Raw genomic sequence first — 25,428 nt, forward strand, 5'->3', positions numbered from 1 at the left:
ACTCACCTATTAAATGGTTTCATTAACTAAATTGTGGTAACGAACTTAATAGATTGCTTTCGTTTAGTGAAAATTGATTTAAGAAAATTATTTGAATCAATCATGTGGGTCAAGCAGTTTCTAATATGGTTATGTATATATTTAATCGCAAGTCTAATGTGTAAATATATTCATACATATTCATAACAGTAGTAGTCACTGACCATTTTCTATTATCATGTCACTTTAAAAAAATAAAAATTTCACAATAAAATGATTTTAACATTATTATACAGACACAAGCATTCTGATGCCGATAAATATTTGTCGAAAATAGCACTCGCTTATAAACCTTATTTGAATTTCATGCTGATCCAAAGTTCAGATCTGGAAAAGCCCCAAACTGTATTGAATTGTGAAAAACGAACAAAGGTCTATGATTGCGGCCGATCAAACCGTGTGATGTAACAATCTCGTTTGATCCACAGACTCACTCACGAATGTTGTTACTTCTTTAGACAGTGGATGAATGGAGGCAAAACAAGTATAAAAGTACAAACATCTATAATACTATTCTTTAGCTGTCTAAATAAAAATTAACACCCCATGTAGTGATCTTTTTTATTTCTGTTCTAACTGGTTTTACTTTGAATTGATAATATATTGTATAGATTTATTTAATTTTGACTTTATTTCTCACGCCGTTTTCAAGGAAGTTACTTTTAATCTAGTACAGGAATTACTGATTTTATCTTAGATTTTTGAAAAGAAATAAAACCAATATACATCAAATGGTCAAACATTTCCGTCAAGCTTTTGTTTCAATGAGCAAAAACCTTGTTCAAGAATGTACTTTGCATCTGCAAATGCATCTTATATTTTCTCGTCATAATGCGATATTTTCTTGAATGAATTATTCATCTCTATAATTGCTTGTAAACAGACGGACGGACACTTCCGTGCTCGCGCAACAATATGCTTGATTATTTATCTATATGAAAACTTCATAGACGCGTCGTCGTATTTATGTCAATGGCATGAATAACTTGAAAGGAAATTTATTTTCTTAAAAATTTTGAATCTTTTATTTTTTTCTTTTTGATCGCAATTAAATAAATACCACCACTTCGCTGAAAATGAAACTCTGAAAGAGAAGAAGGTATCGTGTCGATAATTTTGTAATTCAGTAGCTAATAAGATTTACAGCACAGCTGATTTTAAATAAATCTTTAATTTTTTGAGATATAAAGGCTGTTAAAGTCTATTATTAATAATTAACTAAAAGGAACAAGCTTTCTTAAGCGATGTTTCCAGAATTATTAGTTATTCTTCTAAAATCATTTGATTGTTAGTTTTCAGCAACTGTAAATGACCCGTCTGCTTACATTTGTAACAAGATGATCTTGTCACAGCTGTCACTTTCGAAGTTACAGAAGTCGCAAATATTTTAAATTTTGCCTTTTTTTCGTAGATTTTACTGAATTTGTGGTAATTTGCATTCCTGGGTACTCTATGGCCATTATCATTGGAGCGATTTTTCTGCCAAATTAAATTATTATCCATGCATTTAGCGAGACAATATGTTGCTTATGTAGATAAACAATAAAGGAGTATACAATAAACATACAATTATAGCATTAAAAAGATAACTAAGAAATAGTATATATGATACCACTTAATGGTTTATCGAATATAATATGTGAAGAACCATCATTCCCACCGCGCCCAATTTTATTGTTTTAATTAATTATCTAACAACACTATACAATTAATAAAATAAAACAGGGTAAGTACTCTTTACTAACTAGAACAAACATAATATGCTGACCAAAAAGACATTGCGACAATATTTAAAAAAATGTAGGAACCAGTAAATGTAGCAGATGTGGCTCAAATTACAGTGACGTCACGTATGAAAATAATGTATGTCTTTTAAATGCTTAACTTACCTAATTATAAGTCCCGTACTTGTATATCATGGTTGAGTCTATATGACACAATCATTAACTTTCCGATGCAAATAAGTATCAACTAGTTATCGCTAAACTAGGAAACATGTCGTGGAATAAGACTGATATTTTAGTCAAGTCGCGCGCCGCTGCTGCAGAAAATATTATGATCTGCATAAAGAAACTTTGTTAAATATTTTTACAACTTTGTTAAATATTTTTACAAAACTATTTCGATTGGGTGGCAGTTTTTGAATTTCAATAAGTATACTTGAAAAATATATTTAATGGTAATATTATTATTAATTATTTACCAAACTACTATGTATTTAAAAATCGTTCTGGTCGATTTTCGTCAAAAGTTGAAGAAATTTAAAAAACTAAATATGCAGTTATTCGTTACATATAAATCGAGGGCATGACTCCTTTCACGACTTTCCTCTAAGTCTAGTAGTTTCCGACTTGACCATCACTGCCCTTCTCAAAAAGGCTAAGGTTAAAGCTATTATAATTAAGTTTTACTGCATTCGAGTGCAAAGGAAACTAATACTAACACTAACACTAAACAAACAGTTTTAACTTTTAAAGCTTAAAGTCTATTAGTATTTAATATTATAATTATTTATTTAATTGCATTAATAGTATTTATTTTATTTAAATTTTAAAATTTAAAAGAGCCTTCATGCTAAGTAAACTTATGCATGTAAGCACAATTAAAAAGAAATAAGTAACATTCTTATTTGAATTCGTTTTTATAATATATTTATAATATTATAATTAAATTACAATGTTCCGTATAATTAACTTTTAATATTGCTGCCTCAATTAACAGGCTCATTCATTACTTCATCTTCTGGTAGAGACTTTCAAGTAAGGACCGAAGGCCCGTCTTGCTTCCAATTAAATTCTTCAATCTAATTTTATTTATTGAAGCTAGCTCGAAGCAAATATCAAATAGGTAGATAATATAATACATGTCTAAAATGAAAATTTCTTAGTGTTTCAATGTTAATTGCACTGATTTTTTAAAGAAATGTAAATATTAATGGCTCCATAATTCCAACGCATACAGATCTGTAGGTAGACAGAATTGCAACAATGAATTCATTAAGAACCTAAGTAAAAGAAATTTAATTAGTAAACGCCAATTTTGATTGATGATTCATTGAAAGAAATTACATAAATTACATCAATGATACACCCAATTTGAAATTGGAATAATGGAAAATTACCTACCGGAAACTGAAGACAAAACAACAATTTAAGGGTAATTAAAAATACAATATTTTATCTAAGGAGTCGGGAATTCAGAAAGTCGGAATATATAGTTGAGTTTCAGAGTTATTTTATTGTTTTGATGTAAACAATTCCAAAACCAAATTTATAGAGTAATTTACAATAATATGTATTTCCAATATTAACTTCTCATGTGGGTTTCTACAAGTGATTACTAATTTACCTTCTAGCCTGTAATATTTCATATCATCATACATTAAGCTTCACAGGGTATCTGAGAACATATTATTTTTCTAGGCAATTCGTTTCGCTCGTGCGGGATCAAGTTATTATAGAAATCGTAGGTATATTCTGATCCCTTATTTTATGTGAAAAACAAGGAAATATACACCGGTTTATAGATAACCCGATGTGTGCTTACGACAGGCAAAACATCAAATAAACACTTTTCATCGTCGCTATAAAGATAGAAGACAGGATAAATCGTGGGTTTATACAAAAATAAAATTTCTATACAAGCCAAATCAGTAAAGTTAATATTATAATACAGTACCAAACTGATTTAAAACCGAATATTTTTGAATTATATGAAAGGAACTAATGGTACTACTGTAGACCTAGCCAAGATACAATCGTTTGATATTTATTCTCCTTCTATGATTGTTAGCGCGTTATGACTAAGTTACGTTCAGACAATTCGATCGTTCTGACCAAGTGACATAACGGAAAAACTTGAAGCATTTTATTAGTTTTCATAGCGCTAGCTATTGTAGATAGTAAACAATATGGGCAAGCCTGCTGGTTAAGATAAAAACCCAAAGTTATGAAAATATTGAATGTCTTAGAAACAATTCCAAATTTTAAAGCAAAGACGTTTTAAAATTTTTGAAAACAGATTTCGATACATAGATGTTATAATATATACAGGTCAAGATAATAAAAGAGTATAAAAAGAAATGATATTACCAAACTATTTAATTAAAACGATACCACCTAACAAATTTGATTTTATGAAGGTAGCGTACATATTATGTTTTGATAGAGACGGTTATGGAATGATACCGTATGCGTTATAGGAACTTACTAGAGTAAGTAACTACAAATGTTCAACATGAATATTAATTTAAATGTTTAAAACAGTGCAATGAATTCTGTAAAGATGAACTCGTATTATTAGATAGATTAGTATTACCATGTTTATGTTTTAAAATTTCTTTTAAATTAATTATTTAGGGTTACCGACGAACCTGAACGAACTAACGATGCCATATTATTAGTGAGATTCTATCCATCAGTCTGTGTGTTGGCAGGCTGTTTGTCATAAACCGCAATATTATTGCGGTTATGACAGCAAATAATAAGAACTTAAATTGACCAATTCTAAAATGTGCTAAATTTCTAAATGGCTGCCAAACAAATTTAAAAGAATATTTATCTTACAAAAGTATTTAATGAGTACATACTTAAGTGCTTTTGTTATTTATAATTTGGTTGGGGAAATGTTTCCTTGTAAGTTCCGGCAACGCTCTTGTGATTCCTCTGGTGTTGCAAGAGAATGTGGGCGGCGGTGATCACTTAACACCAGGTGACCCGTACGCTCGTTTGTCCTCCTATTCCATAAAAAAAAAAGTTATACGAAAACTCAAGTTTTATTTTTAAACTTTATTTACATTCAATTAGTTCCAGTAGGTACTTAATTGGTAAGCACATAATATTTATTTATTTGTTTGATCTGAGATCTTTACTTATTTGATCTGAGTAAAAGTATTCTCAACCAACTTTATTTATTAGCAAATGCTGTATAAGAACAGGAATCTTTGTGTGATTGTAAAACGTATTTTATGAGTGTTTATGGCTTAAATATATATTACGCTAATTCAAACTAATTTATATTAAATTCATAAGTTTTTCAATTTAATCGCTAACAATATCACGTTGGTACTGATCTAGTGAATTGCTATAAAAACAGCCAATAAGTATTCAAATAATGTTAACTGTAGACAAAGATTACCTGTGCTATATTATTTTAATGACTTTAATTTGAAGGCACCTTTTAATAACGTTAAAATTCTCGTTAGATGATAACCTTGGATGCTGAATTGCAATTTTTAACCTCATTATTAGATAACACTAAAAGCGCTATTATTAGAATTCAAAATAATATTCATAATACTACAAACACATAAACCTATTACATTAAATGGTTTCATTAACTAACTCGTTGTTACAAATTTAATAGATTGCTTTCGCGTAGTGAAAATTGATTTTAAAAACAATTATTTGAATCGATCAAATAAACACTTTTCATCGTCGCTATAAAGATAGAAGACAGGATAAATCGTGGGTTTATACAAAAATAAAATTTCTATACAAGCCAAATCAGTAAAGTTAATATTATAATACAGTACCAAACTGATTTAAAACCGAATATTTTTGAATTATATGAAAGGAACTAATGGTACTACTGTAGACCTAGCCAAGATACAATCGTTTGATATTTATTCTCCTTCTATGATTGTTAGCGCGTTATGACTAAGTTACGTTCAGACAATTCGATCGTTCTGACCAAGTGACATAACGGAAAAACTTGAAGCATTTTATTAGTTTTCATAGCGCTAGCTATTGTAGATAGTAAACAATATGGGCAAGCCTGCTGGTTAAGATAAAAACCCAAAGTTATGAAAATATTGAATGTCTTAGAAACAATTCCAAATTTTAAAGCAAAGACGTTTTAAAATTTTTGAAAACAGATTTCGATACATAGATGTTATAATATATACAGGTCAAGATAATAAAAGAGTATAAAAAGAAATGATATTAACAAACTATTTAATTAAAACGATACCACCTAACAAATTTGATTTTATGAGGGTAGCGTACATATTATGTTTTGATAGAGACGGTTATGGAATGATACCGTATGCGTTATAGGAACTCACTAGAGTAAGTAACTACAAATGTTCAACATGAATATTAATTTAAATGTTTAAAACAGTGCAATGAATTCTGTAAAGATGAACTCGTATTATTAGATAGATTAGTATTACCATGTTTATGTTTTAAAATTTCTTTTAAATTAATTATTTAGGGTTACCGACGAACCTGAACGAACTAACGATGCCATATTATTAGTGAGATTCTATCCATCAGTCTGTGTGTTGGCAGGCTGTTTGTCATAAACCGCAATATTATTGCGGTTATGACAGCAAATAATAAGAACTTAAATTGACCAATTCTAAAATGTGCTAAATTTCTAAATGGCTGCCAAACAAATTTAAAAGAATATTTATCTTACAAAAGTATTTAATGAGTACATACTTAAGTGCTTTTGTTATTTATAATTTGGTTGGGGAAATGTTTCCTTGTAAGTTCCGGCAACGCTCTTGTGATTCCTCTGGTGTTGCAAGAGAATGTGGGCGGCGGTGATCACTTAACACCAGGTGACCCGTACGCTCGTTTGTCCTCCTATTCCATAAAAAAAAAAAGTTATACGAAAACTCAAGTTTTATTTTTAAACTTTATTTACATTCAATTAGTTCCAGTAGGTACTTTATTGGTAAGCACATAATATTTATTTATTTGTTTGATCTGAGATCTTTACTTATTTGATCTGAGTAAAAGTATTCTCAAAGATGGAGAGACCTGAAAATACCGCATGAGAACCAACTTTATTTATTAGCAAATGATGTATAAGAACAGGAATCTTTGTGTGATTGTAAAACGTATTTTATGAGTGTTTATGGCTTAAATATATATTACGCTAATTCAAACTAATTTATATTAAATTCATAAGTTTTTCAATTTAATCGCTAACAATATCACGTTGGTACTGATCTAGTGAATTGCTATAAAAACAGCCAATAAGTATTCAAATAATGTTAACTGTAGACAAAGATTACCTGTGCTATATTATTTTAATGACTTTAATTTGAAGGCACCTTTTAATAACGTTAAAATTCTCGTTAGATGTTAACCTTGGATGCTGAATTGCAATTTTTAACCTCATTATTAGATAACACTAAAAGCGCTATTATTAGAATTCAAAATTATATTCATAATACTACAAACACATAAACCTATTACATTAAATGGTTTCATTAACTAACTCGTTGTTACAAATTTAATAGATTGCTTTCGCGTAGTGAAAATTGATTTTAAAAACAATTATTTGAATCGATCGAGATAAATTTATGAATTTCAACTATATTATTATGTGGTTCAAGCAGTTTATAATATGGTTATGTATATATTTAATCGCAAGTCTAATGTGTAAACAATCAAACATACATAGAAATAACCTTATTTTGTTTTGTTATTTCGAAACAAACAATTTAAAGGTCCATAAGCTAAGTAAACGAAGACTAACTAGCTGGGCTCTTCATGTTATCTATTATTCAATGTGTCAGGGTACGAACAACTTGCGTCTGAAGCTCTAGAGCTTTTCCACAATTACCTTGAACTTGAATTTTATTTTACAAAAAGTTTCTGCGATTGAAGATTTTCTGTTTTATATTTAAGTCTAGACAAATTGCTTTTTTATATAATTGTTCTTAATACTATATAAACCAAGAAACAAGGGAATAATATACACACTTTTTTGAGTTGAGACCATTGAGCGTACATATACAGACGATCAAACCGGAACATTGTGATGAAAGTCAACAATTAAAATACAAATATGAACGACAATTGTTATCTGTTAGATTATTAAAAATATATTATTAATTTTCTAAGTTATTTATTCCGAAAATTATTTCTTCAAAATATCAAGTGTGAATAGTCTGTTAGTAATAAACGTTTATAAACCGTTATAGCTTTTTCAAATATTACGGTTCTTAATATTATAACAGCGAAACATGTAATTTTAAATTTATAACAAATTAATAGTTTCGTTCTATGTTATTTTCACGTCATATCTGACAGCCTGATACTGCGCTTTCTCGGACTGACCGACGAAAAAAAGTGCACTAATATTTTAATATCGTGTGCGATGTGAGGAACAAAGATATTTATAATATTAAATGTGCACGTCCTTGTTGTATACGAAATGAATATTTTGTTACTGCATCAAATTTTATCATATTATAAATCTAACTATAATATACAGCTGTTAAAATATTATGTTTAACAGGATCTACAGTATTTTGTTCTAATTGTAATTAATTTTTATAATCTGTATGTTTCTTCTAGTTCTTAAGATTAGTTTTTTTAGTTTTATTTGTGCGTGTGTCTTAGAAAATGTTTTTCTTTCTTACTGTAATACTTAGCTATTGTAGTTTATGTATGGATGTTTATAAAGTTTTATAAATATCACAGAATGCTTATCTTTTAAGTTATATCCAATCAGAACGTTGGTATTACTAAGGTACGAATTAAATATTTTCTAGCCAGTAATAAAAGAGGTCTCTTAAAATCTCACCCCATAGCACTTATATAGAATAAGGGTTTGTCGTTGTATGCGAAAGGAATGCTTAACATGTGATTTACGACCCGGATGAAACTTAAAGAAGACACAACACATCGTACCCTTTCGATCAGCCACTTGCCACATATTTACTTTTGGCGCCGGAGACAATCGAGGTCAAAGGTTACTTGATATTTATTTTGGCAACGATTACGACAACGTGACGATCTGATGTTAATATAATATATTTGTTTACATTGAACTTAACGATTTGAAAATGTCAGAATGTATTACTAATTATAACATAGTTAAATATTAAACATTTAAATGCCAAAAGGATTGTTGTTAATGAAGCTTGATATAAGTTTCTTATATGGCAATTAATAGTTTAAAATAAATCAGTTTCCACGGAAAAAAAGATCTAATATGTAGTGATTAAACAATTGAAATAACCAAATAAAGTGGGGCAAGTTGACTGATCGGCGGGCTGCGGTAAGAGGGAGACATAACGACATTACATGCCGACGAATAACAACTATAACTTTCTTTCGAAACGCGTGTAATGGGTCCGCCATATTATCCCCTTGCGCTGCTAAATTCTATGCTCGATCACGATTTTGCATGAAAAAATAATAAAAAAGTATGTATATTGATGTGAACAGACCGCTGTAGTTCTTCACATTTATGTTTCATGCCTCCTATAAATAATTGATTGCTGGCCTTCCTAATACAAATCACACTCTGCAACGCATTGGTGAGCACTGATCGTGTTTGGTCTGATTGAAATTTGAAAAAGGCGGCACTGAAAATTTCAGGAATCAAGGAAGTGACACAACATTACTATTTAAAAATGTATTAATTGCTTTTCGGAGTATTCTCCGCGAAATTTGACACATTTTTCCATACGATGGAACCAATCATTGAAGGAACCATTCCATTCGGAAGTTGGGGTCTCCAATATAGCCGTTTTGTAGGCGTCCACAGCTTCATCAGGTGATAAAAATCTCTGACCACGCAATTTATTCTTTATTTTAGGGAAAGTATAGACATCATTAGGGCTTAGGTCGGGGATGTACGGCGGGTGGTCTAATAATTTTATGTTTTCTTACTCTAAAAACTCTTTTGTTCTGTGCGCGGTGTAAGAACTCGCATTGTCGTGATGGAGGATGATGCGGCGGTTTGCAGTTCTCCTTATGGAGTTCAGAAACGACCTGTGGCAAACAAATGCTAGCATACCATTCTGCATTAACCGTTCTTTGTCCCTCAAGAGGAATAGTCGCAACATGGCTAGTTTTGGAGATAAACGTGGCCACCATTTTTTTTGCAACTATCTGAAAACGAACAATTTTTTGTTGGCTTTAACTTATTTTCGAACACCCAAACTCGTGACTGGTTTTTTGTTTCAGGTTCGTACGCGTATATCCAGGATTCGTCACCTGGTACGATGTTGTATACAGCATTTGAGGATCCTGCGTGGAATTTTTCGAGAGTTCTGACGCACGCGAGCCGCTTTTTGCACTTCACAGAGCAAATGCGGTATCCATCGGGAAAACAACTTTTTTACACCTAATTGTTCATGCAAGATAATTTGTATTTGACTCATGCGAATGTCTATAATTGCCTGAATTTCGCGGTATGTCACATGTCGATCTCCCTCAATCAGCTTACGCACAGCATCAACGTTTTCTTTGGTGACTGCAGTTTTTAGAAAACCTTGACGGGGATCATCACTGAGCTTGACACGTCCACGTTGACATTTAGCAAACCAGCGATAAATTGTGGTTTTGGATGGGGCTTTATCACCAAATGCAGAAATCATCCGGTCAACACACTGTTTTTGTGTTAAACCACTTCGAAAGTCATAATAAATCATCGCTCTAGAATTTTATCGAGTCAATTCCATTTTCTCAACGACTAAACAAGTTTGAAAAGACCTTGTGACAAGACCGAGAATCTTTATTTAAATAAATAAATGGTATTCGATTTTTAAATCAAGGAGTTTTCAATTAAAAATATTTTAATATGACAGGAACAGTGGAAATATTCCATTCCCGATACTTTTAGTGCAGCCCTCGTATAATGGTATTGTCCATCGTTATTATTACTACTTGTTCGCAATTGTTGTAGTTTATATTATGCAAATGTCTATAATATATGTGTAACCAGGGAAACTAGAAATCTAATATTTTTTATATACTCAAATATCATAAACCCTGCATTAGAACTGCACATGTGACCACCATAAAAATAGACTGTGTTGTTTGAACGAATTTCTTATCTGTAAAAATACTGTCGTTGCTAAATAATAACATCGATCTTGATAACACTATTTCATTCAATTTTCGAACATCTCTGTAAAACAAAGATATTTGATTTGACCTGTATTCTAATATCATTAGATGACGTATAGATGACGTTTAATTCGAAATGGAATGTCAATTTGCAAAGTGACAAATTTTGCACGTAATTAAGATATCGAACGATATCATAGTTGAGGCCGACTCAAGTTTGTCTCTGATTTAAAAATAACTACGAAGCTGCCAGGAAACATTTCATTACCACCATTACCGATTAAAATGTATGGTAGTCATAATATGCGGCTCCTGATCGCATGCCAGATAAAGTAGTGTATGTATGTAACTGTACATAATTAGACATTAAAGCACTCGTGTAATTTTATTTTAAACCCACACTCGTGTCTAATGCCCAACATAAACTACTATAAATGTATTATACGAGTAATACCTGATAGTGATAGAATATAATATGAGAAAAGGCCAGCGGCCTTGCAACGAGAAAGATTGTGGAATATATTGCTGAATTACTAAAGAATGAAGTATTTCTAGCATAGTTTGCTCATTTTTTAAAATTCAGCTTATTGTTACTATTTGTGTGCCAATGTAAAACGCTGATACTATTTCGTACAATACGTACAAGCGATCATACTATGATCTGGTGTACCTACTTAAGTTTTAAGTTCTGTCTAAAATGAATCGGTGTTCATAACAAATAAAACTAACTCTCTATTATTGTTACTGTGTCAGTCAAATAAAGTGCTATTCTTCAAATTTATATTTTTCCTGTTCATAAAGTGTGGGTTAAAAGTTAATAAACATATTATTGGCAAACTGTCATTATAATCACAGAGTGAAACTTTCCAGGGTTCACCTGGGTTAAGGCTGAAGTGCGCAATCATTATTTTCTACTTTTTGCTTCCCTGTTGTAAACAATTGTAGATGTGCATAATAATGTGCATGTTTGAGGTCAGTATTATTATGGTATTTTTAGTTTTTGAAATCATGATTTAATTTCTTCTTATTCATTGATCTCAATACACCATAAAAAACTTATTGCTCTAAGTTCAAAGTGTGAAAGTTATTGTTTATAGAGGTTAAAGAGATTCAGACCGGTCCTCATATATTGGAACATTCTGTTACTTACATAAATCGATACACGTTATGCTAATATAAAGGAAATAAGGTGTTCCCAGCTAATATGTTATTATGCAGTTATAGGTGTTTTATTATAATATTGTTACATTACTATTATAGCAGTGTGTGCCTAAGAAAAGTGAAAAACGAGTTTGTATATCTGACACAATCTTTTATAATGAATGTCAAATATAAATTTATGTGTATATTATATGACTTATATATTAGCACAAAATTTGTATTCGAAATGATAATAATTATCGTATTACCTACAAAAGAAAAATTTCAAATTAAAGCTAAAAAAATGCTATCTAGAATATAATAACCAGGAATACCTATGATGTTAATTTTAATATTACTTCTATATGTTATATTGAGTCTTAAGTAATGAAAAAATTATTGTAATGCGAAATTACCACTCGCACATAAACCTTAGAGGTTTTGGGAGTATGTCTATATTATTATATATATAAAGATAATTTTGTTCATTGAATAAATGAAATAAAATAAATAAATATAAATTATTTAGTTTGTTTTTAACTTTCCCGAGGACCATTTAATTTTTCGGGATAAAAAGTATCTAACACATTGTCTGGCAATATAAGGTACCAACATGCCAAATTTAATTTTATTATGTGCATAAGTTAGTGATTACTAAGCTTTATACATTAATTAATTTTCTTAACTTTTCCGGAGGACCTCTTTATTTTTCAGGATGAAAAGTATCTACGACGTAGACCGGCAATATAATGTGATGATACATGCCAAATTATATTTAATTATTTGCATTATATTGTGTTCACTAAGCTATATAGTTTATTTTAGTTTCTCAACTTTCCCGAGGGGACTATTTAATTTCTCTGCATAAAAAGTATCTAACGCATTGTCTAGCAATATAAGGTATCAATATCCTTAATTTTATACTAATTAATGAGTTGTTGTGTTCTAAGCTAAAAGGTACTGTAGGTTTTCAACTGTCCCATGAGCACTCTTTAATGTTCCGGGATAATAAGTTTCTAAGATGCTGACCGCGGTTGTAACGTACCATCTTTCAAAATTTCAATTCAATTGCTCCAATACTTTCAGATAATAGCCCGTACAAACAAAAAACAATTAAAAAAAAATCGAGACTTGTTCTTTCTCTTCTTATATCGGTCATCCTCTGACTCGAGAAATTTCTGTACAGTTCTATTATAAGTATAGATGTACAGACGTCTGTCGGATCAGCTAGCCATGTTGTTATAAATAATTCGTAAGTTAGGCAGTAATTATCTTTTGTGTTCATGCACTGGGAACTAAATCATACAAGTGCAATTGTGTTAGCCAAAACCAACATTAATAATAGCTTTTGTAACTACGGTGATATAATGAAGAGAATCTACCAACACAGGTCGATATAATAAATGATGGTTCTAGTCTGCAGCTCTATCGCAGTAGCGATCATTATTTTCAGTAAATTGAACAGTTCGGTGAACCGTGATTACCGCCAGCCGACGTGAACGTGGCGGTTACGTTATCTACGTTGCTAGATCATACATACAGTATTTTGTGACGCATTATACATACGGTGTCATATTTGTGTTAAAGACACATACTTTAATAAAATATTGGTATCTTAAGATTCCATTCATACTTCAATTTACTCTCAAATACGATATAATATCGAATTACGATTTTAATTTTTTTCTTGGCTACATCTTAATTAGGAAGCTTCATGTATTAAGCGGTTCAAGGGAGGAAAATGGAAATGCTAATTTCATGCGTTCAAGCACTCTTAAGTGGCACAACTCAGATCACCTTAATATTTCAACCACAGCAGGGTGTGGAGTGTGGACAGACGCGCAATAACTACATAATAAAATTATATTAATTCATTTTATCTTCTGTATGAAATAAAGTGAATTTAAGATCTCAGACACTTGATTTATTTTATAACAGTAAATAAACACGATCATTAAGAATTAACTGGGTGGTGCTGATCACTAACCATCAAGTGAGTCCTGTGACACATCCCCTCACGCAATAATCTTCTATTAATATATGGTTAACCTTCTGCAACTGACGTGACTTTGGTGGAAATATTTCACTGATGTGTCAGACGTCACTTTAAACAGGACCTATTTTATATGATTTGTATAGTTTAATCATTTTTATAGGAAATTATGGTTTATCATACATTATTGTTTTATTTAAATATGAAAAAGATTATTAAAATTAAATCATATTACTTAAAAAAAAGTTTTAAAGAAATATACAACTTTTAAGGATTCTTACTATCAGCTTGATTAAAACATTATTTTTTTATAAATTTAGAAACTCAATTTTTTTTCTTTTACATTAATTACTAATTATATTTTAAATCTATAAATAAAAACAAGGCGATCACGTAGTTCATTTAGGCACAAATTAGTCTCAAAGACAACGTTATTTTTTTACAGTCTTGAAAGAGTTGTACCTTACATTGAAGGCAAATTATTTTTTTACAGGAGCAACAAAAGAATCTAGCCTGTCTTTTGTTTTAAGTTTGCTTCGACATATACTTCATAGTTTTCTTGCTGGTGGTCCTGCAGGCTGAGGCTGAGGCTGGGAAGGAGGCAAACCTTTACCTAAAACTCTTTTAATGTCAAACGCCCCTTTTCTCTCTCTTATTGACAAAGATCCCTTGGCAAACACTCATTATAAACTCGTTCTTACAAAACTGGAAGAACTTAATACCTTACCAATGATTGAAGAAATTTTTCCCAAAGGCAATTCACGTTCCAATCGGTGTTTGTACGTACAAAGCTATTCACACCAGAAGCATCTCATCAATACAAACATTTGATCCTAGAGTGAAGATTTTTTGAGAATTCACCACGAATTAATGAAATAGACATGAGATAGTTTCGGAAGGATCACTTGCCAAGCGTTCTTCACGGTGAAGAAAGCTTGAGTTAGTTGTGGTCCGACATGTATAATGTTTTGAGCTGGATTTCTTCTGGTGCAGGCGACTTAAAATTTTCGACTATAAAAATACATTTTTTTTTTAAGTTATTTGAAGCACCTTGACCACGATTATCAGTAGCTATTAAATTTAGTGGTATATTCTCGTTATTGCTGTGATCGTTTTTACATTCATTGGATTCACATTCAATTTGATTTTCACAGTCGTGACTCACTTCTCTTACCCTATTTTCACGTACAAAGCCAGGATCTTCAAAATCACTAAATGCTTTCTGCTTTTCTAATTCCTGCTCAATTTGCTCTTCATCAAGAATATTACTTCGAAACTTTCCACTAGGTACTGTCTCGTTTTGTAACTACAGTATTAATTTTGGTTCGAAAATCTAGTTAACTAAGAAAATAGGCACGTCAAGAATTTGAAAAGGAAATAGATCGAAAAATTCGATTCGTCTTACCATTACACCATACATTTTGTATGGTAGTTACATTTGAATGTGATTTATCCTTTAAAACCACAAAAAACAAATTAAAATATTTAAGTATACTTTTCTTACTGAGGACACGTATCACGTACACTAGGGCACAAGCATGGCCTTAGTGAGATGATGCCTATTAGAATTAAGTAATTATTGCTGTACTTACGTCTGTGAGACACCAGTACCTCAAAACACCAAAGGTTCGCACGGCAAGGTGATCCGGCCGCAAGTGTCTCATAGTTAAACCATTTTAATAAGGCACTGAGCGCGACAGCAATAAATAACGCGAATTAGCGATCTGACAACGCATCATTTAGTAGCTGAGGTACAAAACGTCAACTATTGTTTACGTTAGCTTCATATAACATTTTAAAAATATTTATAGGTCAAACTTTTTTAGTTAATTTCCAACACATTGCATGGCGACTAGCGGTTTTGTTATTAAAACTACTTGACCGTAATTCGAAGCTTATATTTGAGATAGGCACTTCCGTTTCCCGTAGATTTTACAAATTTTTCATACTCTTTGTACCTGTGGATGACGTATTTCCTGTGTCTCACCGGCAGTGGCGCCACCTAAAGTGGGGGTGGACTGAGGCGTTAAACGCAGAAATCATCCGGTCAACACACTGTTTTTGTGTTAAACCACTTCGAAAGTCATAATAAATCATCGCTCTAGAATTTTCTCGAGTCAATTCCATTTTCTCTACGACTAAACAAGTTTGACAAGACCTTGTGACAAGACTGAGAATCTTTTTTTAAATAAATAAATGGTATTCGATTTTTAAAACCAAGGAGTTTTCAATTAAAAAGATTTTAATATGACAGGAACAGTGGAAATATTCCATTCCCGATACTTTTAGTGCAGCCTATGTAACATCATTCTTAGGGCCATAAACCGAACTGTATGTAATAACACACACGTGCATAGTAATATTACATACTAGTGCGTAATACAATTATCCCTACATAGTTAATAACTAACTGGAAATCATATCAGAGTAAACAGAGCATTTTTAATTTAACCGGGTAATGCAGTTTTTTTTGTAACAACAAAGAGGTTTTATGCCGCTGAAAATCCATTTACGGTTAGAGAATTTATTTCTCATAAGAATTTACATATTCACTTTTAGAGAAAACAATTTTATAACTTAAATATAATAGTAAATTCTGGTAAACTAAGTTTATATATAATAAATATAATTTAATAAAAAAAATACGGGTCGCGGTCGGGAGAAGAAGTGAAAACTTGAACATTATGGTATTATCCTTCTATCGATGAGATTATCAAACGGTGGTAAGACTTGTCATAATTCTCTCATTTGTAAAAATGGCGACTATAAGCGTATCTTCTAATTGTATTTGACACTAGTAACACTTTCACACATTTTGTTGACTTCTTCAGGAATCAGTTGTCGTCATAAATGAGTATCACCAATATTACTTGTGTGTGTGATGGTTGTGAGACCTGTAAATATATTTAATGTTACTCATATCGACATGCACTATTAGTAAATATGTATAAATGCATGCCTTTCTCTAAAGTGGTACAATAATTATTTGTTTACCTAACTAGTCTTACTAATTTTTTAACGGTTCAAAAGACTTACTAACACGAAATCTAAAATGGTTACGAGAAATCTAGAATTGAACGATGCTCGAATTTACAACATGTGCAATGATCGCTTCATACAATGTATTTTTATGTGTATTACAAAGATAGAAATGAACGCCTTACATAGTTTTATTCTCTGTTTTTATACAAAACAATATATTCTATATATTACCTATCAGTATACTTGGTAACTGGCTGCTATCACAAAATATTGGTTCTTGCAGAACAGTAGCCAACTGTTTCCTTATCATTGGCTTCACATCGCACCAGATTATAATTCCGTCTTGTGACCACTCATTTACTACCTGTTTGGAACTCTGAAATAATTGAAAATTATAATATAAGAACCCTACAAGAACATATACTAGAAAGAATGGAGTGCTTAGGGGCAGTCAATAAATAGTCAGAATGAGGAACTTTTTGAAATCTAAAAAGTAAATACTGGCTTGTAAAGATAATATTGATTAGAAAGATTTTGGTTTCAGTTTTCTACAAGACGCTACAACATAGCGTCTTGTAGAAAATGGATAAAATTAAATTGTGTGCAGTTATTAATTAGTGTGAAATATTTCTGTAATAATAAGTTAATCAAAATTTAATGGATATTTTAAGTGCAAATGATCTACTGTATCCTTCAGTTGCACGTTGGTGTACCAAATCAAAACGTAGAGGAAGTTACCCCACCATAGGTAACCCTCACTCAGGTTGCCCAACAATTGTGGTGACCTATTAAATGGTTATAAAATTGTTTTAGCAGATCGTCAACGTTAGAAGTAGTAAAGTAATAACGTAGAGGGCTATGTGCCACTATTTTATATCAAAGGATGAAAGTCATAGTGCGCTTGATTCCTAAAATGCTTAATGTTGCATAAAAGCAAACCTGACTGAACATTTCTAAATCATCTTTGAAACTGTCACAAAGAAGAACATGAACATTACTATTAGCTTGATTAATGAATATAAATACAACGTGGCTACACCATTATGACCCAGAGATAAAATAACAGACTATAACCTAGAAGAGGCAAATATCTCCCAACAACTAACAATTTGCAGGCGAGTTTTGACTGCGTCAAAAAACTATGGAACTCTGAGGCAATGTAGCAAAAACGTTCCATTACTATAATGCCCCGGCTCACAGGTCCATCATTGCTACGGCTGCACTATTCGAAATATTGTTTACGATAACTTGAGCATCCTCCAACTTCACCTGATCTAGACCCGAGTGATTTGTATTTATAAAAGACAGAGATTCAAAGATAATAAAGCGGCAGTTACTGCATTACAAGATTTTTTAAGTAATATTTAAGTAAAAAAAGATATTCCAAGTAATTCCAAGAATCGACTAGACTAAAACGTAAAATAAAATTAGATTTAGTTACCGGCAACATACGCATTCGCACTATTTATTGGACGCCCTAAGCTTCAATGACAATATTTTGCATACTGCTTTTTGTTACATTGTGAACGCTTAACAAAAAATCAAATTGAGTCGGACCCAATAGTCATTCGTCATAGACATTCGTCAAATATACGTTACTGCTTGCCACCTATTATTTAATGAATATTGAACTTCATCTGCACCATGAATAGTTCTATTGTCTAGTAGCTTATGTTATAACTACGAAAACGCATCAGGGGTCAGTAGTTAAATTATTTGAAAATTTCTTTAAGTGATATTACTTACTTGTAAAAACGTATAATCTAGTCTACTGAGAGCATCACAGTATATCACTAATATCTTAGCTGATACAGCTTCAAATAATTCTCTCTCAGTTCGTAAACTCACAGCATTTTGTAAATTGACTATATTTGTTTCATTTTGTGTATCTATTTCTGGTGTAATTTGTGTAATGACATTAGGTGTAAAAGATGCATCTATGTTGCGTGAACTGAGTGAGTTTATTGCATGCTGTGCAAGTACTGACTGCAGTGATATCTGTTTTGGATGCTTAAATGCAAGAGACGCCAATTTGCTACGAACGGCCTCTGCACTTGCAAAGTAAAGACCACCTTGGGGTCGAATTGTGTAATAACTTGGAACACCCTGAAAGAAAAAAAGTATTTTAAATTATAAAATAGAGAACCACTTTTACGTGATTTCTTGTACTGATTGAGTTATAATATATAAAAACGTTTATAGTGTCATTATCATTTCAATATTAAAATTAAATTAATGGCAATCATGTAATACCTTACTATATTATTCTATGAAAATAAACCAAGTCAACAGTCTTTGTAGTCAAACCAAACGTTTTTTAAGAATACCCTCAGTTTTATTACTGACCGCTCAAGTACTAAACAGTAATATGTATGGTAGACAAATTTTATTTATATTCTCGTAGAACTGTAAAAAATGTTTTTCATAAGTTAAAATCTTATATACGCTATATTTTATGTACTGAAGTAACTGTAAAAAACAATGTATCTTGAAGTAACTAGTATTAAAATACAGGCCCGGCCTAGTTTAATGCTAGTGACAACTAAAATAATATAAAATATTTTAACTAACTATTAGAAACACTACTTATGTAAAACTATAATTACTTTCGTCTTACGCTTATTTCTTGTGATAATATTCATATAACGTCTTCACAGCTATAATATTGTTTTAATTTTATCTTTGTATTTTTAGCTGTTCGTATTATATTTGCAAAAAATTTGTATCGTTAAAATATAGAATAATAGATTAATGATTAGTATAAGATTAATATTAATGTTAGTAGTTATTATAATAATGAGAACGTTTTAAAATTTTATTAAAGTGTGTTTGTACCAGTTTTCGGCAGTGTATATAATGCGGTGTTAAATTTAACGTTACATGCTATGGATATGTATAAAAACGTAAACGTTTAGGTAATGTACGAAATATTATTTATTTTACTTTACTAGGTATTCTATATAATATCGAATGAGGTAATTTGTTCGAAAGATGATTTTTTAAAAGGAGTGTTAAGTGATTCAATCGATCGAGATTCAATTCAAGGGATCTGCGCTGCGAGCGCAATGCAGGTGGAATTCTTTTGGGTTGTTATAAAAAAGTAACCACAACAGCTGAGGCGAGAGCGAAGCAACACACTAGAAATACTTTTGAATACCAAATACTGATTGACGATAAAATTGAGTTGAACAATACTATCGTGTTACCAAAAAAGGAGTTTTGTTAAAAAAAATGGATGCTCTACACAATTATGGAATACCTACAGAACAATACATAACCCGAGGTAAATAATTTCATACAGTTTTAAATATTGCCTGGACAACGCAGTTTTTCTATACATAGACACTGTATTGAATGCCTGAATTATACAGATTGCCGGTATCATTTATTTTTTTATCACTAATAATATGTATCGAATACTTACATTAATAAATCTGATGTCTATTTTTGGGCGTGACTGGTAATATAATATTAAAAGTGCATCAATAGCCATACCACACCCCAGTCCCACCTCAACTCCCAGCAACAACCCACATACAAATGTGCCCACAAGTGGAATGAGATCCAGTCCTACGGCAAAAAATAATTTCAATAAAAAGTTTATATTTTTATGTCTGTATCTGCAATGTGTTTTAGAATGACCTATATTTCACGTACAACCAAATTTTTGCATAAGCTTACTTGTACCTTCTTACTAAGTCGATGCAACACGAGTAGTTTTAGGACGTTGATAGTAGACTAGTATAACGGTCATTTGTCATCATCATCATCATTAGCCGGAAGATGTCGGTCCTGTGCTGCCCTCATCCAACATATTCCGGCGATCATGACCAGATCGTCGGTCCATCTTGTGGGGGGCTTACCAACACTGCGTCTTCCGGTACGTGGTCGCCATTCGAGGACGTTACTGCCCCAACGGCTATCTGTCCGTTGAACTATGTGCCCTGCCCACTGCCACTTCTGTTTCACAATTATTTTGCCTATGTCGGTAACTTGATTCTCCTACGGTCGTTTGTACTTCTAATTAATAAACTGTTGTGTTGTGATCAATAAGAAATAGAACTTACTACATCATAGTAATGATGTATTAGTAAATAAATCGCCACTTGAGTTTTAATTGTAACTTAGAGTACAGGGAAGAATCAATGAGAACAAAATTCAAAGAAATTAATATCTTGACTCTTGCTTCTAAATATATTCTTGATGACCAAAAGTATTACGTTAGTCAAAAGAATTGTTAAAAAGCGTTTGTATGGTAACTATAACATAAATGACTTTCTTAATGACACCACAGATTGGAAATGGTGCGGCCGCATTCAGGCTATTAAATAATAAGAATAATTTTACAATATTACTTAAAATAAATTACCTTTCGAGTTTTGCGCCCATTTTTCGCAAGTATGAGGCATTGGTTTTGGAATGGGTGGTAGTTTCTGACTTTTTAATAAGTGATGTCACATCTTATTTTGAATAAAAATATTTGAATTTAAATGCTCTGCAACTTGCTCTATACATTAACATTCTGGGATTCGTTGTTCCTTTGAAATTATAATACTCACATTACTAGCAGTCGCAATATACTCAAGCAACAACATTATACTGTGTATGAATGTGAAGATTAAAGTAATAATAGATTAAGTGTCAACATTATTATTATTATTATATACAAAACAATCCTGTTTAGGATCTAGCCCTAAGTAACAATTAGCCAAAATTCATTTGATGCTGATTGCAAGTCGGAGCGGAATGGATCAATATTATGCAAGTGTTTTAATTTATTGAAAATAATTGAAGTGCGGTGGACAAATGCATTAGCTATGTAATTTAAACGGCTACGCGGGACACTGAGAAGGTTTCTTTTCCGAGAGTGCTGGTATGGTAGACATAAATTAACTTTGGAAAGGAGGTATGGTCAATTGACTTAACATTGAGCTGTCATCATCAATAATGAAGCGTCAGCGATGTTTCTACGTAATGTGAGTGGTAATAGATGTAAACGTTTACAACGATTTTCATAAGATTTATCAAGTATTTTTAACTTATAGCAAATTCATTTGGTAAATCATTATTTCTACTTGTAGTAATATCTGAGACACAATATTATAATTATCAAAATAGGTAAATTTTCGGGTAAAACTAAGTACGACACATGTAGCCTTAATAGATCTTTCTGAAGTAGCAGTGCGTCAAAATAATCTACAACTCTATAGATTTTCATGTCTTAAGCAAACATTAGGTAAATAGAATTCACAAAACGTTCATTCAAATGTTGTTGATGAAACATACGAATAACAAGGGACCGAGCAGTGAGCCTTGTGGAACACCCGATGGAATAGTGACAATAGCTTAATAACAATGTAACAGTACATTGTGGAACATGATAATGATAATGATAATGTATGTTACCTGTAGATTTTCCGATCGTTTTTATAATGATTATAATATTAATAAAATTAATATAATATTCATAAATTCAGCCTGGCCTCGCAAAAGTTTCGTTATCGCATTAATTTTGAATTGGCAAAATAATGAATGTTAAAACAATATGTAGTGTGCTCGTTATTAAACTACATATTATAAACATTTTATAAATATAGCAATAAAGTCGGAACACTTTTTTGCTTAATCCTCTGTCGTATAATACAATTTATTTGTCAAACAACAACTAGGTAGCTGGAGCTTAGTTCGTTAAAGCAAATGAAAAGTAATTAAAATTTGAGTTAGTGGTGAGAAAGCTGAAACTTAGTTCTCGTATACGATTCTTTTATAAGCCAATGCTATTAATTATTACTTTATGTGGAAAACGTAATTAAATTAACACTGACTCACTTTTACATTTAATTTATTAGACATTAGATTTTACGTGACTTTGACAAAAAAAGCAATGGTGACTTTTTTATTAAATAATTAATTTAAAGAAAAATATGAAATTGTATCAAACACATATATTTTATTCCCTTTTAAATCGTCTAAAATTTTTACATCCCTAGACACCTACCCATCCTGAATTCGGCGAGTATACCTCGAGCAGAACTTTTATAATATTCAAAATCTTTTAGCACGCGTATTATCTTTTGAGGAGAACACTATATTTTTGAGAGACTACAATAATACTAATCGTTTGAACAAATAGGTAAGACTTAAGATTATCTTACAAAGCAACTTGCCGACTGTAGAACTTATAGCGTGCTTATTAGTCTATATGGAAGATGTCAGTATATCAGAGGAATAATCTGATAACGAAGCTGAAGAACATGATGATCTAGGTAATCTTGAAAACGATAATACCTCAATACAAAATAGTTGTCCAATCCAAATGACACTAAAGATATTATTGAATGAACGAATATTGATGGATGGTGTGTTAGAGCCACAAATATATCCTGTTGTTAAGCTCACGTAATAATCCAAGTATTTTGACAATTGTCGGTCCCATCATATTTGAGATAAAAGCAAAACATGAACCTTAAACAGGGGAGAAACAAGGACAATAAGGCAACTCATATTATGGAATAGAAAACGTTTATCTGCAAGTACCAGTAAAAATATCAATACGTCATCCCATGGATGGATTGAAAAATAAATCACCATAAAGTTCCATAGATCGCAATGCAGACAACATGAGTTCGATTTATATATTTTTCACGCATTGAGAATGATTGTGATGAAATGTAGCTAAAACAGAACTACTACTCGAATAAACTAAATTATTTAATATGTCGGAATGTTGAGACTACGGTATAAAAATAACATTTTTACTATGGACAGTTTGAGACAAGGTCTATCTATAAAATAAAAGTAATTTGTAATTATGTTCAGCTGCTGTCAAGTTATCAACGATACTTTATGTACTTACTGCTCGTTTTCCATAGCTTGCTTACAATATCTATATCCACCATATGCAGCACGGCACAAACTATCACCGCAGCTAAAGCAGCTCTTGGTATGAAGTAAAAATACGGAGTTAACAGCCAAAGCGTAAATAATACTATTAAACCTGCCGGAGAAAAATTAAAAAAAAATAAAACTTAACATGTCGTTTTGTTCGAGCACTGAGAAAACAATTTTGTTATTAAGCATACAATATATAGGCAAAATTATGTATTTAATTTTGAAAACTAAAGCGTTGCGGGTATTTTGCGCTTCTGTTATAAATTTAAGACTTGACGGCATCCATTACAAAAGCTTACTTGTATAAAACCCAGCTGCCGGGGTTCTCACTCCGGAAGCATCGCTAACAGCACTGCGTGTGAACGAACCGTTGACTGGAAACGATCGGAAGAACGATCCCACTATGTTACATATACCCAGAGATATAATCTCTTGAGTGGCGTCCAAGGTCTTCCCTTGCGCTAAAATAAAAGAAATAATACATTAAGTAAATGTAGTAAGAATACATACTTTGCTTAATATTGTTATAAAGATAAATATTCGTTGACGGGACTGTACCTGTAAACACAACATTGTCACGGAGTCTTCCAACCCATAAGCCTTAAGGGTTCGGGATGGCTGGAATCAGCAGCTGTATGAAATATTATTTCACGCAAAATAACCTGAGCTTACTCCCCCCATCTGGCTCTGCGTTGAATCATTGCTCAGTCAGTGAGGACATTATTTAGTGATGATAAAATGAAGTTAGAAAATTAACATTTAAAATAAGCCAAACATATTGAGCGTACAATTTTAATATGGCTACATTATGATTGCGAGGTCACGTAGCGAGATGCCGCTGCAAGTGTAATACTGATAGTTGTTGGTAGATAGCCCGGCGTGGGGCAACAAACTGACTTGATACAACTGTTTACTTCCACTTTATTGCTATTGGTCTTGCGTTTTATGTATATCAGCATTATGAAATGAAAAGCTGTTTTTTTATATATATTTGCTGCTAACTTAAAACATACAGTTTATACGTTGGTAGAATGGAGATAGATGTACAGATAGGAGGACCACAATGGACAAGAATAAAAAGGAAGGAAGAATGGCAGATCTTGGAGGAGGCTTTTGTCGAAGGATAAACAGATAACAGCAAGAGGACACCGACTGTTTAAAAATTACTTCATATAATTAATAATTAAGTTGATTTAGATATAAAAGTTACTTTAATTTATATAAATGTATGATATATATTGTGTTATTAATAGTTGCTACCTTATGAAAATTATGTAATATTAATTAAAAAAATCTTATTTTGCAAATTGTAAAATAGAATAATTTTATGAAATTAATGTACTGTCATCGGTGTTCGATAAAACGAAGTTTGAACGAAATGTGGCCGTTTAAAGAGGGCTAGAATCGCATCGAAATGAGTCGGTTAAAAACAAACATACATACAGGTGAAGCTTATAATAAACGTGTCATAAAGATTCGTAAGAACATAGTAAATAATTATTAAACACGTAAACATCGAGACCAATCTCTATTATACGAGTAGTGTAACACTTTGCTATTAAA

The 25,428-nt window shown here is 31.5% G+C and overlaps 2 protein-coding genes across 2 annotated transcripts in view; one reads left to right on the forward strand and one right to left on the reverse strand.

The window, feature by feature from the left end:
• Positions 1-25,428, forward strand: part of LOC126979262 (uncharacterized) — a 287,778-nt gene that overhangs the window by 78,796 nt on the left and 183,554 nt on the right. The window lies entirely within an intron of this gene.
• LOC126979211 (sodium-independent sulfate anion transporter-like) overlaps positions 16,500-25,428 on the reverse strand; it is a 28,755-nt gene continuing 19,826 nt past the window's right edge. The window contains exons 7-12 of the mRNA XM_050828466.1: positions 24,165-24,326; positions 23,831-23,971; positions 20,399-20,544; positions 18,721-19,080; positions 17,206-17,350; positions 16,500-16,886 (exon numbers count right to left, since the gene is read on the reverse strand). Of these exons, the coding sequence (XP_050684423.1) occupies positions 16,837-16,886; positions 17,206-17,350; positions 18,721-19,080; positions 20,399-20,544; positions 23,831-23,971; positions 24,165-24,326 (1,004 nt within the window). The 3' untranslated portion in view covers positions 16,500-16,836. The remainder of the gene's footprint in view (positions 16,887-17,205; positions 17,351-18,720; positions 19,081-20,398; positions 20,545-23,830; positions 23,972-24,164; positions 24,327-25,428) is intronic.

Source organism: Leptidea sinapis, chromosome Z (genome assembly GCF_905404315.1).
Source record: "Leptidea sinapis chromosome Z, ilLepSina1.1, whole genome shotgun sequence".
In the NCBI taxonomy this organism is placed as follows: Eukaryota; Metazoa; Arthropoda; class Insecta; order Lepidoptera; family Pieridae; genus Leptidea; species Leptidea sinapis.